This window comes from Motacilla alba, chromosome 3 (genome assembly GCF_015832195.1).
Source record: "Motacilla alba alba isolate MOTALB_02 chromosome 3, Motacilla_alba_V1.0_pri, whole genome shotgun sequence".
NCBI lineage: Eukaryota > Metazoa > Chordata > Aves > Passeriformes > Motacillidae > Motacilla > Motacilla alba.
Window position 1 is genome coordinate 72,424,316 of NC_052018.1, and position 16,836 is coordinate 72,441,151.

Sequence of the window (16,836 nt, forward strand, 5' to 3'; positions counted from 1 at the left end):
GCACGGCTGTGCTTCCCGAGCAGGGCAGCACGCGTCTCCTCAGGAGCACCATGTGTCCCCTGCATCTCACTGTCCCCACCCTGTGCTCCCCTAGTACCCCTTGGAGCTTCTATCCCAGCCCTTCCCACTTGTTTCCACTCGTGCCACGGTGCCTGGCACCACACCCCATGGCCCACCTCGAAGACCTGGTGAGACCCCATCTGGTGTACTGTGTCCAGCTCAAGAAAGACCTGGACCTGTTGGAGCAAGTCCAGAGGAGGGCCACCAAGATGCTTAGAGGGATGAAGCACAAGGAAAGGCTGAGATAATTTTGCTTATTCAGCCTGGATAAGAGAAGGCTTCAGGGTGACCTATTAGAAAGAGGGAGAGGGACTTTTCACAAGAGCATGTAGTGATAGGACGAGGGGGAACGGCCGCAAACTGAAGGAAAGATGGTTTAGATTAGATATTAGGGGGAAGTTCTTTGGTGTAAGGGTGTTGCGATACTGGCACACAGGTTGCCCGGGGAAGTTGTGGGTGCCCCATCCCTGTAAGTGTTCAATGCAGGACGGAGCTCTGAGCAGCTCGGTCTAGTGAAAGGTGTCCCTGCCTGTGACAGGACTAGATGATCTTTAAAGTCCCTTCCCACTCCAACCACCCGATGATTCTATGATTCCCGACTCTTGCTCTTCACGGCGGTTCCAAAGGCGCTCTCCCCTACAGAACGGGAGCCACCCTGCTGCCCACCCGCCCAAACACGAGCGGTGTGTGGTGGCCTCACCGCTGACCAGCCTGCGTGTTTCCACGAGCGACCGGCAACAGGGCAGCGCCGGCTCTTGTCCGAGCGATGCCCGGGGGCCCAGGCACACCCCTTGCCGCAAGCGGGGCCGGGGCGGGTTCCGCTCCGCAGCGGCCCCGCCGCCCTCCGGCCAGGCGCCGGCGCTCGCCGCCCGGCAGAGCAGCCAAGAGGAGGCGGCGCTGCCCTGCCCTCCCAGAGCGGCTCCGCTTCCGTCTCCGCTGCCGCCATTTCGCCGTGAGACAGCAGCGATCGGCAGGCCGCGATGCTGTCCACCGCGGGATGCGGGCCCTCCCGGCCCGAGGCGGGCTACGGGCTGGAGGCGCCCGTGCAGCGCTACCGCTTCTCGCCGTACACCTTCAACGGAGGGTGAGGGGCCCGGGCAGGCGGCGGGCGGGACGGGGCACCCTCGGCCCGGGGCATGGGCCCAGGGGAAAGCGGCGCCGGGGTTGGGGCTGCCTCGCCTTACTGCTTGGTGCTCAGTGCAGGTTTATGTCCCCTCACGGTTTCCTCTTTGTAGGGAAAGAGCGGCAGCACAAGGAGGAGCTGGGCTCGGGCTTGCCTTGTGGCCTTGCAGCCTTTCAGGGTGTTCTTGCCTGTCCGTGTGGCTTTTGGAACATTCGGGCTCCCTAAACTTCGACTGGTCTTAAAGTACGCGTCTTTTGTTCCCGGCAGGGTTGTTTCTTTATAGTGGCTTAGGAAACGCAGGTAATAGTCCTATTACAGAATCACAGATTTGTTAGGGCTGGACGGATGTTAGACATCCAGTCCAACCCCCTGCTAAGGCAGGGTCACGTCGAGAAGGTGACACCAGAACGCATCCAGGTGGGTTTTGAATGTCTTTGGAAAGGGAGACTCCAAGACTTCCCTGGGCAGCCTGCTCCAATGCTCTGCCACCCTCAACGTTAAGAAGTTCTTCCTCATGTTGACATGGAACTTCTTGTGCTTTAGTTTATGGCCTTTGCTTTTTACCTTGTTGTGTTTAAACGTGTTTCTGGGTTGGATGCTACTTTGCTGTAGCTCTTAAATGCAAGTGATGTTTTACACACCTAAGTTGGTGGCATGATCTGGCTAGGTAGGTTTTTTTTCTTATGATGACTACTGCTTTTTAAAGGGCATCTTTGTTACTTAATGTTGGTACACCTGTGGTGATCACAATACTAGTTGTTAGGAAGTAGTAACAACAGATTTTAAAAGTGACATTTATTTTAGTGTAGTGATACTGTTGCTCAGTATTTTGTTTTAGAAGGATGAGTTATTATCAGGCATATAAAATACTTCATCCGTTGTGTCTGGTTCTTGCCGGGTGGAGAGTGTCTGTTTTACCAAGTTTCCATACAGTTTAAATCAGTAGAGGGCCACATGCATATCTTTTCTTCAGTCTGTCTAGTGTCTTCTTCCCTTGGTGTTGAGTAGGGATGTGCATAGTGGGAAACACAGCAAGGAATGTAAGATGCTTGACAAAACATGAGGCTGAGTGTAGAATTACTATCTAGTTTGTTTCTTTGTTGCCTAAGAAGATGCTTGTGCTGAAGGCCATGATTTATCAGTACTCTTCTTTTTTAAGGACTGTGCTGGCGATTGCTGGAGAAGACTTTTGTATCGTTGCCTCTGACACGCGTCTGAGTGAAGGCTACTCAATTCACTCCCGGGACAGTCCGAAATGCTACAAGCTGTAAGTCCAGATCTGCAAGGATTGAAAAAGATGAAAAACCTTTTGTATTGCTGACCATGTCACCTGCCTCCTACTTTTAGCAAAATTCTTAGAAGAAAAAGCACAGTGACAAAGTAGATTTTGGAGTCGGGGTGACCTTTGCTGTAATGCAAGATGTGATGTGATATTGTAAATTTACCCAGATTTCTTGTTTCATGCTCTTGAAGTTAAGTGAGAACAGAACATTTTTAGCATGATACAAACCTTAACATGGAGTTTTTTGGCTGGATAATCAGAAGAATTTTTAACTTAACTGTAGCTAAACTTAATCCCATGATAACTCATTCTGCTTCATCAGGAGATCTGGTGGTGGTACACAAGTGTGCCCACTGCTGCCAGTTGTACTGTATCTCTCTAGTTAATTACCTGGCACTTTAGAGAGGTGCTTGTTTCAAGGGAGGTAAACCTACCAATAGTTCCATAATTGAACTTTCTATGTTCATTTTATGCTTCGTTTGACTCACGTGGGTAGCATCTTCTTGGTTTACAACTACACGTTATTTATGTTCATTTTACTGCAGCGGGTGCTTGCCTTGTAGGCTGTCATCAACTATGTAAACTTTTTTTTGGTCTAGGTTACTGTTTCTTTTTCTAAATTGATGACATGAAATCAAAGTAACTTGGTTTCTCCTGGCTAACTTGTTACTTCTGTACGTTTGACTCTCTGATACTGTCCAGATGGAGGTTAGTCTGGTACAGGATACATACTGCACACAGTGGCTTTGTGTAATTCTAGTGACAGGCTGAGAGAAGATTTTTTTTAAGATGTTTTCTGAATGACTGCTTTGGGTTGGTCTCTGTGTGTTAATGTTTCTAGGCTCTTTTCTATTTCCTAGAATTAAAATTTCAAGTGTGTGTTCCCATGGTTAGTGTTCATTTCAAAACTGAGCAGAGAGCTAAGCTTCTGTAGTGCATCTGCAGCCAGATAACTTCTGTTTGTGCTGACAGAAGCCAGCAAAACCATGAATTTCATGTAACCATTGTACAAGCTTAATACAACCCTCTGGTCTGATGGAGTAAAAATTGAATTGAGTGGTAGGATCTGTGGCTCCCCAGTGTATAACAGATCTTCTAGTAAGACTAAATTGCTACAGCTGGAGTCAGGGTGCATGAAGAAATGGAGAATTTCTTTTTGTCAGTCTCACTGACAGCTGAAGAAGGAAGTGAGTTGAAGAAAGACATCTGCGTGGTCCTGTGTTTATTGAGTCCTCTTGGAGATGTAGGTTGCAGGTGCCTTTTATACACCACAGATCTGTTACTACGTTTTATACAACTGTTTTTGACACCACTAGAAAAACTGAAAATACATTTGGTGTTTTCATAATAACCTACTGTATAAGAAATTGCTGTAGTTCATGCCAAGTCTGAAATTGCAACAAAATGTTACATTTTTCAGAACAGAACAAACCGTCATTGGATGCACTGGTTTCCATGGAGACTGCCTTACCCTTACTAAAATTATTGAAGCCAGATTAAAGGTAACTACGAATCTTACTGTATTTAGAAACTTAGATTCTTAATACTGTATTTAGAAACTTAGATTCTTAATATTATACCTGAGACCAATAATATGATATGTTTTAACTATAACTTCTGCTGTTTTTTTCCAAATGTTTGTATCATAACTGTTTTGCCAGTGAAAGATCTGGCAGGGAAAGTTGGTGCTGTGTTCTTATTAAGTGTGACCCCACAAATTTATAGACTGGAAGAGCTGGAAAGGATATTGTAAATGAGGCAACACCTATTAATTACAAAAATTTGAAGATACGTTAATCTTTGGCTTGTAAAGAGGCTTTACCTTTTAGACCAGCATGTTTTCACTAATTGTGCTGATTAATAATTTTGCTTAGCATCAGATTCTTCTGTAGCAAGGTTACAGAAAATGTAATTCTGGTTGAATGTCAGCTTTAGTGTTTGACTTTCTTCTGGGGTGTGCTCTTACCACTGGCAGATGTACAAGCATTCCAACAACAAGACCATGACTACAGGAGCTATTGCAGCAATGCTGTCGACAATCCTGTACTCTCGACGTTTCTTTCCCTACTACGTTTACAATATAATTGGCGGACTTGATGAAGAAGGTAAGACTTCAAACAGAAAAAGAAAAAGGAAAAAGAAAGGCTGCATTTCTGTGGGTGGGTAGTTATTCCTTTACATCTCAGGTGTACTGATTGAATAACAAAGTTTCTGTTCCTATTCCTAACAACTGCCTTTAGGCATTATGGTACTTACATGGATTGAATACATATTGTGTATCTGGCTCGTTTCCTAGTTTTTGTTATTCACTTGATTTTCCATTTCTGAAGTCTAAAATCTATGCTATAATTATTTGATTGCACATAAAATCTCTAAAGTGAAATAATTCATACTTTAGACTGGAAAATTTTACAACTGTTTTGCTGGATTTTTAAATTGCATCTTTAAAGTAGGTGTCACCAGTAAAATTGTATATGTTTCACTCAGACCTGTGAGTGTGGTAAAGACTATTTAATATGAAGACTTACTCCAGAGATAGGTTTCTACAAAGTTATTTCGAAATGTTAACTAACCTCTAATGAAAATCATTACTTCTACACAGAAGCTGTAGTTTAATGTACAGCCCTTCCAGAACTTACTGGGTTTCTGCCCAGTGATTTGGTTGAGTTGCTGAAATACTGTGTTGTCTGGCTTTGAGAAGGAGCTCAGAGGTGGTCTTGTTTGGATAATTTTAGCCATTCCCTGCAGTTTGTTTTTACCAGTAAGTTATACTGCTTTCCCAGTCTTGCTAAGACATGTCTTATGATTTGTGGGATCTGGCAGGGGATTAGTCTGCCCTGCATAATGGTAAATCTTGGATTATAGGGGTACTGTAGCAGCTGATAAGAATCAGTGTGCAGGGTTGCTTGCAAGGACTAAATTAGGGTCCGGCAAGATTGATTGTTGATTTGGCTGGCTTTCTCAGGGCTGTTCAGCTCCTGTGCTCTGCTGCCAAGGGCACTGGCCAGGTAATTGAATGGGGTGCAGCCTGTCTGAACAGAAGGGCTGGGCTTGGCCAGCTGCTGCATTCTGACTGGCATGTCCTCATCAAACCCTGATGCTTCAGAGCTACAGTGTGTCTGTACCTCTGGTGTTGGTGCACGCCAGTAAACTTTGCACCACCTGGTCTGGCTTCAGAGGGAAGTGTGCAAGACAGCAGAGCATCATCCCTGGTTCATCCCTGGTTCTGTGAGTTTGATGCAGAGGCATCCATGCTTTCTGGAGGTAATTCAAGAAACTTATCATTCAGGAACGATGTCTGAGCTGCTTGTTTGTGTTAGCCTTGTAACCCCTGGGGCTCTTTGTGCAGCACTACACTCTAGCTCATTTTTCTGCTTTGTTTACTCTGCTTCAACACTTTTTCTGTGGTAAGTAGTGTAGGAAACATCTGTTGAAGCATGGTTGTAGCTTAAATAAAGAAAATAACCTTGGATATTGTACCAGGCTGCAGCCATAGTGAGTCTTCTGTAAGAAACATCATCTGAACATACTCAGTGGTGTTTGGTAAAGGTTTATTGGGATCTGCAGTGTTCCAGATACTGCTTATCCAGAGAGCTGGTTTGGTTGAAGATGCTTGTCAGTATTGGGCAGCTTTCTGAAATACATACTAATTTTTAAATTTTTTTTTCAGGGAAGGGAGCAGTTTATAGCTTTGATCCAGTGGGCTCCTATGAGAGAGATACTTTCAAAGCAGGTGGATCAGCAAGTGCAATGTTGCAGCCTTTGCTGGATAACCAGGTAAAATAGCTTGTTGGTTTTTGTTTTGGTTTGTTTTTTTCTTTATCTCATTAAAGATTTGTGACATTCAAATTAATGTAGCTTTACTTCTGTAGAATGTTGCTTTTGAGAGAAGTTTTAAATCTGTTGCCCAGGTAGGAACTGGTAATCCATACCTACATAAATTATGTGGCTTTACTTTCTCTGGAGAAAGCAAAGTTTTGCTTTGGGATCTGTTCAGGTTTTTAATACATTATTTGTATTTGCAATGCCTGTTTAAAAGATAGAAATGTTTTAATTGGGGAGTTATGTTTATCCTAGAAGTTGTTTGGAGGGGTTTTTTTTTCTGGGTTTTGGGAGTTTTTTCTTGGCTGATAATATAAATGCCTGTTAGTATGAAATAATACCAAATTAAGAAGGTAGAATTAATACATACATTTTATCATTTAACATACCCTTGTTTAAGTCTTTAAGTCAGATACCATTTTTAGTAAGAGTGTTCTTAACATAAAACTGCTGGAAACTTACTCAGTTAAATCTGTCTGAAATACTTCAAGAATATTTTCATATTTAGTTGAAGCTGTTAATAATTGAATGGGAGAAATACCAAAGCATGTTTTACTCATTATAATTTTTTGACATTGGTGTTGGTATTTAGTCACTTCAACCTGATGCCAGCACAGCTTTTGTGCTTAGAAAAGTAGTAAGCATTCTTGACTCTTAACCAGATGAGAAATGAATAGAATATTTCCTTTTTTTTTGAAAAACTTTTTTAAGTGAAGGAAATATGTTCTGCAAAAACCAAGTTGTCATAAGTAATTTTTTATTACTTATGGATTTCAGGCAAAACATGGGACTCTTCTCCTTTACCTGTTCTGATGCTTAAGTTGACACTTGTATTTATGAGCTAACTTAATGCTATTTGGTAGGACTAGATATGCTCCAATATAGACTTCATTTTGAAGTCTAGCTGTCTCAGGGAATATTTGCTTTTAAGAAATGTTCCTAACTACAAGTGACCAGAGGAAAAAAAGACTCATGTGCAGTTCTGGTACTGCCAAACTTATGGGAAGTTTATGAAGAATTAGATCAGATCCAGGTGTTCATGGTGATCTTGTACGTGCTGAATGAGCAGGAGGAGCTATGCTGGCTGTATATTGGATCTGCTTCTAGGTAATTTTCTAAGACTGTTGGTGTTGCCAAAGGTCTCAACTGTAAATTGGAGGAATACTTTTCCAGCTTTGGGGTTTTTAGAATAGACGGGCCATTTCTTCTTTTTAATTAATCTAAATCTGTTTTTTCTAGTGCAGAGACTGAATCAGTTTTCATAGATGGATAAAATATATTTTCATCTTTTCTTAGATTGGCTTCAAGAACATGCAAAATGTGGAGCATGTACCTCTGACCCTGGAAAAGGCTTTGCAGCTGGTTAAGGACGTCTTCATTTCTGCTGCTGAGAGAGATGTGTACACTGGGGATGCACTAAAGATTTGCATTGTCACAAAAGATGGAATTAAAGAGCAAACTGTGCAGTTACGAAGAGACTAATTCAGTTCACGTGTAAGCAAGTTGTAGGTGATGTACAATTTACCTGTGTTACGAGGACATTTGTCCAATTAAATTTTTTTCAAGAAGTTCAACTGCTGTGGTGCTGAGTATTTTCTGTCTTTGTTAGAAGTTGTGTTTTTTAGAAACCAGAGCAGTTCTTGGTGAGGAAGCAGCTTAAAGTTGCAAGTCAGTTTGCTTCATCTCATCTTAATCTATGAATCAGGCTAATTCTAATGGAAGTTTAATCCCCTTCTCACAATCCCTTATGCTGAACTATGGAGGAGTATGAAAATTTTGGCTCACAGACTATTCTGATAATTCTTTTAGTTGAGTCTTGATTTAGCAAGTAAAGCATTTGCTCTGTTCATGCTGCCTTCTCTTCACTTCATAGCTTGCTTTTCCGATGTTCTTTATTTCTCTGATGTGCTGTCCTGACATTTGACTTTGTGTTCTTATTTGCAAAGACTGTATTGATCATCTGAAACCAGTATCACTGTGTTAGAGGGAAGAATGTTAAATGGAATCCTTCAGAGTTTAGTCCTGGACTCTGCATCTGGGCTCACCTCTCCGTGTTTCTGTTTGGTTAATGCCCAGATTTTGAAGCATTGTCCCCTTGTGGCTACTGATGGAAAATAACTTAGAATGGAGATTCCCGAGTGCCTTTTAATGTCTGGATCCTTTGTTAGGCCTACTGCTGCCTCTGATTCTTGGGAAATTGCATCAAAATTTGGGAAATTGATGTGCTGTATCACAGTCCTGGAAATTGGCTTCAGTATTAGGACCTTTAGAAAAACAGAGCTCCATCATCAAGGGCAAGATAGTTTTCTCTTGTCCATGAATCCTTTCACAGTCTGCAGCTCCTTAGAAGAGGACATGTAAAATATCTCATTGCTTCAGGTGGCACACTAGTTCCTTAAAAGAACAATTTTGCTGACATGCATGACCCTACTGTAACATTGTCTCTTGTTTGGATGTGACTGGCTGATTTCAGTGCAGCATTTTGGGTGCAGTGCTTTATTCCTAGCTCTGGCTGGTCTTGACCAGAGATGGCAGTCTCAGGCTTCGTAGACAGTTTAGACAGTGGGTAGCATTTTGAACATCAGTAGTGAAAACAACCAGTGCTGTTAAGCCGGCTGTGTTCAAGAAATCCACCAACTCTCCTGAGGTGTTTGTGAAGGCACTTGACCACTGGGTGCCAGTGTTGGGCCGGGTAAGGAGGGAACAGCTCCTTCCTGGATAGTTGGGCTGTAAGAAAGGCACACAGCATCTCAGTCTGAGTAACGCCGTGGCTGAAGTCACTTGGGCACACAAGTCAGAACTTCCAGATGCGTTCAGGTGTCTTAAGGGGATATTTAACATTTTCAGAAGTCAGCTGGACAAGGTTGATTGTATAAATGACTAGCTGTATGCTCTCTGCACTGAGCAAATGGCACACAATGCAATAATTCTAAGAACAGAAAGCCTGTGCCTATTTAAAATACAAATCAGCAATACTGACTTAAATACCTGCTCTGTTACATCTGTAAAATTAAGTTAAAGCACCTTAAACTCACCTCTCTTTGATACCAGATTTATGCTGAATTGCTCAAGCATTTCACAATAGGCTGTTGGGGTTTTATGCAAAATTGTTGAAATCTACTGAAACTAAATAGTGCTTCAGTTGCAAAGAAACAAATTCACATGCCTGCCTTTTGAACAGGTCTGTTTGTAGTATATAAGGTCTAAACAGTGAAGAGCAGCAAACAAGGGGAATGTCTAATTCCTACGTGAACTAATTCAATGTTCTTGCGGGATGCCAAATGTATAGGGGAGTTGCAGTGATTTAACTCAGAAGTTTTGATAAATTTGGTTGCTCTTATATTTAAGGGTAGATTTTACATCCAAAATAAATGCATGTTGACAGATTTTAGGAATTACTTGCTTTAGTTTGATGTGGCTAGGCTTGCCTCTGCAACTTCTTTCAGGAGAAAGACAAGGTAATTAGAATTTTCAGGTGTCATTTGCAGTCTCAGAAGAGGTATAAGAGCAGGTACCTGTTTCTACTCTGTGCCATCCTGTTGGTGCACTTGCACTGATGTGAGATGGCCATTTTGTCTCCTTTTCAGATTTCCCTGCAGAGTACATCTAGCTGAAGAACCAGCAGGGAAAGGAAGCTTTTCACAGGCCCATTGGACTGAAAATATCAAGTTTCTTTCACCAAAGAATGTAGCACTGTGTCCACTCCCTTTGTGGATGGGTTTGGAACCACTGAGATGGGGAGGCTTGTTTCCCACACTTTTAACTTTCCAGTTATGCCCTGCCCTGATGCCATCACTGCTTGTGCTCTGAGTGAGGAGTTGCAGGAGTGACAGGAGATGTATGAGTACAAAAATATTCACAGGCTGCTCAGCTAGAAGTTACTTGCTTTATTAGTATTAAAACATCCCAAATGTCACATGTATTTTATGGATGAAAGGCTTTTTTTTTTTTTTTTTTAATCCACCACGGTCCCTAGTTTGTGAAGATTGTCATCACCTCGGGATGAAAGGTGGGGAGGCCTCAACTGTCTGCAGCTCTCCTTAGTTCCATGCCTGTACTTCCCATGTGTAAATCAGCTTAGTGTTCATCTAGCACTGTGTCTGCAGTGTAAATTAACAGTTTATGAAGCATTTTGAGCCTTACTTGGTTACAGAACTGTCTAGGCAGGCTACAGAGGTGCAGCTAGGCAAAACAATTGTAACAGTGCCACTTCGAGGTGCTAGAAGCAAAGGGCTGGGTTTGGCAGATCTGCTTGGACAGGGATCAGACATCTTTAATACAATGTCACGTAAGAGAAAGGAGAGAGAGCAAAAATGCTAGTCTTGAAAGCCTTTTATTAATTTTAAATGTGTGTATCTTTCAAGAGAGGGTGCGCTGCAGGACTGGAGCGAGCACTGTCAGCTCTAAGGGTGGACAGCGCGAGCAGGAGCAGGCAGCTCCACCTGCAGCAGTACTGAGGGCTGCCCTAAGGTGGCAATAGCTGCTTGCTCTCGCAGGTCTCGGCACAATCCCCCGCGGGGCGGCTGGAAATAGCCATACACACTTCCCAGAGTCCCGCTGTAATGCACTTTGGGGTACTGTTTGTTGAGGAGATAAGAGGTTTTATTTTGATCTCAGCCGAATGGCTGTGTACCCTTGCTTGTGTAAGGGACTGTACAAGGTCACAATCAGCTTTTAAAACTAGTTTTGTAAAAGCAAAGTCTTCTTCACTAATTTTGAATGTGTTTTCAGCAATATTGTTTACGCATCAAATCCATTTTAAGTACTGAAGAGGGGGCTTGTTACTATGGAAAGTGCTTGACAGGACATAAATATTGCATATATGCTTCTAAAAGCTTAGTTCACTATATCAGTCAAGGATAATTTTAATTTTCTTTTAACTAAAACCAAGACTTTATTGAGGCTGAATCATAAGATGTTGTTATATAAACCAAATACCTAACTTTCTCACTCTAGGGTGACATTTTTTCTTTTACACTGAGATATGCCTGTAACACTACATATGCCTTAGTGTGATGGGAGCCAGGACCAGGCTGCTGACTAGAGAAAACCATTTAAATGGAAGTTATAAAATGCTATATGAAGTACAGTAGTTTGAAGTGGTCCTACTGCATCTTACTCCTTTATATTCTTAAGTATTTATTAACTTAGGGGACAAAGTTGTAATTTTCCACATTTGATAAACCTTTTTGATACACTGTAATCATATATCCTAGAAAGCTGCTTTGGCAATTTCTTTCTATATAATTAGCAATTTGGGATTTTACAAACCTAAACTTGAGGAAAGGTGGCAGAAGCAAGTGGGGACTGATTAAAGCAGCGTTCATGTGAATCCAAGCAGATTAAAGTAGTCCTGCTTCTCTCCAGTCTAGTTGAAGATACTTTATACTCCTAAAAACTAACTGCTGCCTTATTCAGGGTTCCTTATGGAAAGTCAGGAATCAACTTTTGAGTAGAAGGAGTTTGGAAATGACAGCTTTCAAATTCCTTTTTTCTCTTTCTTTCAGCCCTTGCTTTTGTTTAGTGTGAATGTCCTTTGCTTTTAGGCCATTTGGGGCAGTCGTAAACCAGACAATAAGGCACATGGGCCTGAAGTTTACTAAGATTTTGTCTCCAGATCTCTCTTCTCAAGCCAAATTCCATCTGAGAAGGGGTTTTGTCTGTGTGAGTGCAGCAGAGTGAGACCAGTTTTATATTCCTTCAACGCTAATATGTAGTTAGTTTAATTGTATGGACCATTTTCTGTGTACTTCCTTTTCCAAGCAATTTCAACGAGGTATTCATAATTACAAAAACATGGTTTAGCAGAAAAAACAAACAAAAAATCCTGAGTATCTTTCCTGTTAGGCTGTTCTTGGCCCCTTTCCTAACAGTTGCTGGCAAAGTTCAACTTCACTGTTCATTTCAGAGGCTCAAGTGGGGGTAGGGATGGACTTCACTGCGGCCTACAATAATTAATATTCTTTGGCACAAGACACAGATTAAAGGGCTACTGGCAAGAGAGTAGTCACGGTACCAGAAATTTAACCAGTCCTTTGTACTTAAGCTCAAAGAACCATAAAAGGAAAGTTAAAAAATAGGATTCCCTTTTGTGCTGAGGAAAAGGAACAAGGTGTTGAAGCTTGTGGTGTTACACAGATATTTCATGGTTGAGGTAAAGTGCTATTGACTTTCCTAAGACTTGGCTTCTCTGAAGCATAGGTATTTCTGTTGCTTAGCTTTCTGCAGGTACACAGGTTTGGTGATCTCCTTGATGGTTCTACAAGAAATCACCAATGTGCCGATTCACCTAGGTGCCCAGCCACGTGTGGGTATGTGACACCCACAGTGCCTGGCCCACTGAGGTGGCTTAGCTGAACAGGCTTGCAGCCCCTCTGGACTAATCCTCTATTTAACCAGGCTTTGTGGAACTGGCTGTGATGAGCTTGGCAGTCAGGCTGGGTGGATGATCGAGCTGGTCATTGAAAGAGCCTTGCTCTTTCAAGCTATGCTCCCTCACTGGAGCCCCTGGGTGGCTCAGCTGAGCACCTCCTCTCCATCCTGGGCAGCTGATGGAGGCATAAGCAGCTACCTGGCAGGTGAGAGATACTGTAGAATGCCTTGGAAGTTGGTCCCCTACCAGGAGCCCATCTTCAAACATCCCAGTAGGAAACACACTTCTGTTTGTAGCTTGCTTATGCAGCCTCTGCAGAGAACCTCGTGCCCTGAGATACCAGAAAGTCAAGAGTTCTAATGGGGAAACACCCCCCAGGCACAACAAAAACCATGAACTGGGGTGGAGGCTTTTTTTCAGGGTTTATATAAGTGACCGTTCTGGAGAAAGCTGCATTCCAGTGTCACTGCCTTGTGCTTGATCTGAACTTTTCTTGACATGTACCCTTGAATGCAGAACAGTTAACACAATCTCTACTTAGTCCCACGGCAAACAAACATTTTGGTGCGGCTGGTATGTGTTTGCTAGTTGCAGACAAGCCGATCTCATTAGAACTGCATTTACAACTTTTGCCAAGCGTTTTGAAACTGGTTGACATGCACAACAGCTGCCTGAGCTGGAATGGCATTCCATTCCCTGCCTCCATCTTATTAGCACAGGGGATGACTTGATTAATGACAATTAGATGGGATTTTTAAAAATTAAAGATAATTTGTCTTTGGAAGGGCCATGCAATGTGTATTCATTCTCTGATTTAAAATAAGTCACAAAGTCTTGGTTTTTATGGCTTTTCTCAAAAGCCAAGAGAAGTGCTTACCCTGAGCTAACCCACAACATTTGAAGTGAAAACATTTTAAAGGGTGATGCAAAGTGTTTTCAGCTGGTAAGTAGCTCGATTGCAGACTAAAGCGTTTCCAGAGGAACTGGGGGACCTTGTTTCCTCCTTGTTTCTCCAGGCTCTCAGTGCAGAGCTGCTGAGTTTACAGCCTTGAATGGAGAGACTCTTGATTCAGTGCAGGCTGTTACATCTAAACCACTCAATGTATTTTGTTTGTCTCTACAGCCTTTAAAGTCAGTGGCTGTGGTGCCCTTCACCTCTGTTAAGATGCTTCTCTGTCAAAGGGACACTCTCCATCAAACACAGTGAAGCACCATACAGACAAGATGCTCTTCTCTGAGGAGCTGGGAAGTTACAGTGGCCAAAGCAGTATCTATATGCTGGCATTCACATGCCTAATTTAACCCATAAAATTCCTGGACAAACATTTAACAGGAGGTTCTGGTGGTTTAGTTTAAGCCCAGTGTTAGCAGAAAAGCTACACTGATATTCATTCTCTGCACAAACCTAGAGCTCTGAACTCTAATTCGTGCTCTCAGAAAAGTTTACTATGCTGCCAGAAGTCATCATTGCAATTTAAATTAAAAAAGGACAATTAATCAGACTCCTGAAGTAAGTGAGGTCCTTTTGACTAGTTGGTTCAGATTAAAAAAAAAAAAAATAGGCTTCTCATAAGAGAATGCACTTGCAGTGTTTTAACTAATATTTTGACCTGCACAGGTAGAGGGTTGTTTTCATGAATGTTTCCATTCCAAACCAAAATGCATTTTGGAACTACTCCAAGAATTTAGTTTCTATCAGAGGCTACATAAATCTGCCCTTTTCTTGCACCATTTCCTCCTCACACTCTTGCCAACAAAAGAACATCCAACAGGCCAAGCTATCCAACAGCAACTAATGGATGGCCCTTGAGTGTCCCATTTGAGATCCCAGATTTGGCTCTGAAATGGAGATTAAAAGCCAGCTGTTTGTTGATTTTAAGTGAATTCCTCCGGTTAGTCTCACTACAGAGAAGGTGAAGTCAGAGGTGGTCTGATACATTCAAGATTTATTGTAGGAGCTGTGGGATGAATTTATGAGACACACAGTTTTCCATCCACATCCCAAAACCCACGTGCAAGCACTTGGTCAGCCAGTGTGGCTCCAGCTACAGTGTTGGACTACAGGACTGCTGCCTTGTAAATGCCAATTGTAAGTTTTAATGAGACAAACCCATTAGATGGCTTGACAGACCATCACAACAGTGACGCAACCGCGCTCAGCCCCCATTACAGGAGCAGCAGAATTTCAAAGAACTGCTATTAAAGAAAAGTCACAGAATAGCTCACACACAGCCCTGCAAACAACAACATCACCCACAGGCTGTGGAGCAAGGGGAAGGGCGGTGAGAGTAAAGCAGAAACAAGTGAAAGGAATTAATCCAAATACTGCTTTTCCCTTTCTAACACTCAGCATGGGCACAGCTTGGGTTTCAGGTACCATCTATGAAATACAACTGCTGTACATAACTACCACTGTATTATTGGTCCAACAGAGCCTACAGAGAGTTATAGCATGGTCTTTGCAAAAATGCACATATATAAAATCCCTTGTGCCAGGCAGTGCATTATATTGTCCGACAGATACCAACTGATACACAGGGCTGTATTCACTGATCTACCTACACCCACAAGGCATTTCCTTCCTGAAAGCCAGAGGAAATTTTTGTCACTCCACACCCTGACTTTCAGGTGTGATCCCTGCAGAGCATCAAGGGATATGGATTTTGGAATTTTGTATCTTCCTCCTCCCTTGGGTAGAAGTTCATACATCACCTGCTGTCCCTCCTGGTTTGAACTAGGAGTCTGGCCATCCCCACAGCTTGCTACAGGCAAGGTCTTACTTGTTTTCAGCATGTTGAGCCCAACACCTTAAATGTCACTAGGACACAATCCAATCAATGGAGTGTTTGGGTGATGCTCCCAAGATAAAATTTCCTCTGCAGAGTGTGCATTGAGTGGTTCTCAGTGGTTACAATACTCCTCTGCTGGCACTGAAAGAGACATCAAAGAGAAGGTCCCACAAGCATGGCAAGGTCCTGCTTGTCAAACCAGAGAGCATTTTACAAAGCTCTTCTTTCCAAATGAGCCTCTTCGCCTTATTTTTAAATATGTGTCAAGGAGGATCCAAGACTAACACAGTAATGAAAGTTGCTAGCTCCAGAATTCGCTGTGGCTTGTCAAAGTTATTTTCCCCAAATTAAAGACCCATAAACACACCCCTCTTGGACTGCATGACACACAGATCATAAAAGCAAATCTCAAGACCTGAGCTGGTGCTGAGAGGACACTTTGTTCCTGTTACTCATGAGAGTGAAGGGGACCCCTGTGATGCTGTAGTACACTGAGAGGATTGTGGGACAGGGGCACATGTGACTGTGTGGAACATCTGTTCTGCCCCATATATGCTGTCCAAATCTCTTTCCAACCTTCCTAGTCATTGTTCAAAGAGACATTACACAGAGCCACCTCCTTTGCCATCAGCTCTGACTGAGCCCTGTCCCAGTAAGCTGTTGGTGGGAAGCATCCACCAAGGACTGAAGCACCATGCCGTGGTTTCTGTCTCAGATCTGGTAACCATAACATAGCTGGAGCTGCAACGCAGGCCACCACAGGCTGAAAACTCTCTGCCTGCTTTTCATGTTAGTATTAATCACTTGACACCATGTGAAGTACCTCTGCCAGCTCTTGACAGCCTCTCAGTAAGATCCAACAGACCACAACATGTCAGAGTGGGAATTTTGCCTTAACAAGTCTAAACTGAGCTACCCCAACCCTGGTGAGCAAAGAGCAATGCTTAACGTGCCTATATTTGTTTCTGTGGGGTAAAATGTTCTGTCAAGCAGCAGGTCATTAACACATAACTAGGTAGTTTTCAATAAATTCGTACCCAGCTACCATGGCAGTAAATGACAACCTAGTGCCTGGTAGCATCAGTGAAGCCAAAGGATGTGCCTTTCCCGGCCACCACAGAGTCACAGGTCTGGAGATTCTGATATGCCTAGCTACAAATGATGTGCTTCAGAGAGAGGGAAGACAAGGCAGAGCAACTTGGCACAGAGGAGACAGCGAGCTTACTGTAGGTGCAGAAGGTTGGCAGGGTAGGAGATAAACACCCTGGAGCTGCTCTTATGGCCTTTGTCCCAACCCCAGAGAAAGGGGGGTTCCTTGTGGGTGCATCCTCTACGCACGTGCATCACAGACACCAGTGAAGGGCTGCTGTCACAGGGATGTGCTGGG

The 16,836-nt window shown here is 43.0% G+C and overlaps 1 protein-coding gene across 1 annotated transcript; it reads left to right on the top strand.

The window, feature by feature from the left end:
* The first annotated feature begins 966 nt into the window (after positions 1 to 966).
* PSMB1 (proteasome 20S subunit beta 1) lies at positions 967 to 7,861 on the top strand. The gene is made up of 6 exons (XM_038130309.1): positions 967 to 1,144; positions 2,343 to 2,450; positions 3,886 to 3,967; positions 4,441 to 4,570; positions 6,136 to 6,242; positions 7,584 to 7,861. Exons 1-6 carry the CDS (start codon positions 1,041 to 1,043, stop codon positions 7,767 to 7,769), a joined length of 717 nt encoding a protein of 238 aa, XP_037986237.1. The 5' UTR covers positions 967 to 1,040; the 3' UTR covers positions 7,770 to 7,861.
* The last annotated feature ends 8,975 nt before the right edge of the window (positions 7,862 to 16,836 follow it).

Excerpts from the sequence above, each read along its gene's own strand:
- PSMB1 (XM_038130309.1), top strand. The coding sequence starts at position 1,041 with ATGCTGTCCACCGCGGGATGCGGGCCCTCCCGGCCCGAGGCGGGCTAC. Across the intron at positions 1,145-2,342 it reads CCGTACACCTTCAACGGAGG|GACTGTGCTGGCGATTGCTG; the intron begins GTGAGGGGCCCG and ends TTCTTTTTTAAG. Across the intron at positions 4,571-6,135 it reads TGGCGGACTTGATGAAGAAG|GGAAGGGAGCAGTTTATAGC; the intron begins GTAAGACTTCAA and ends TTTTTTTTTCAG.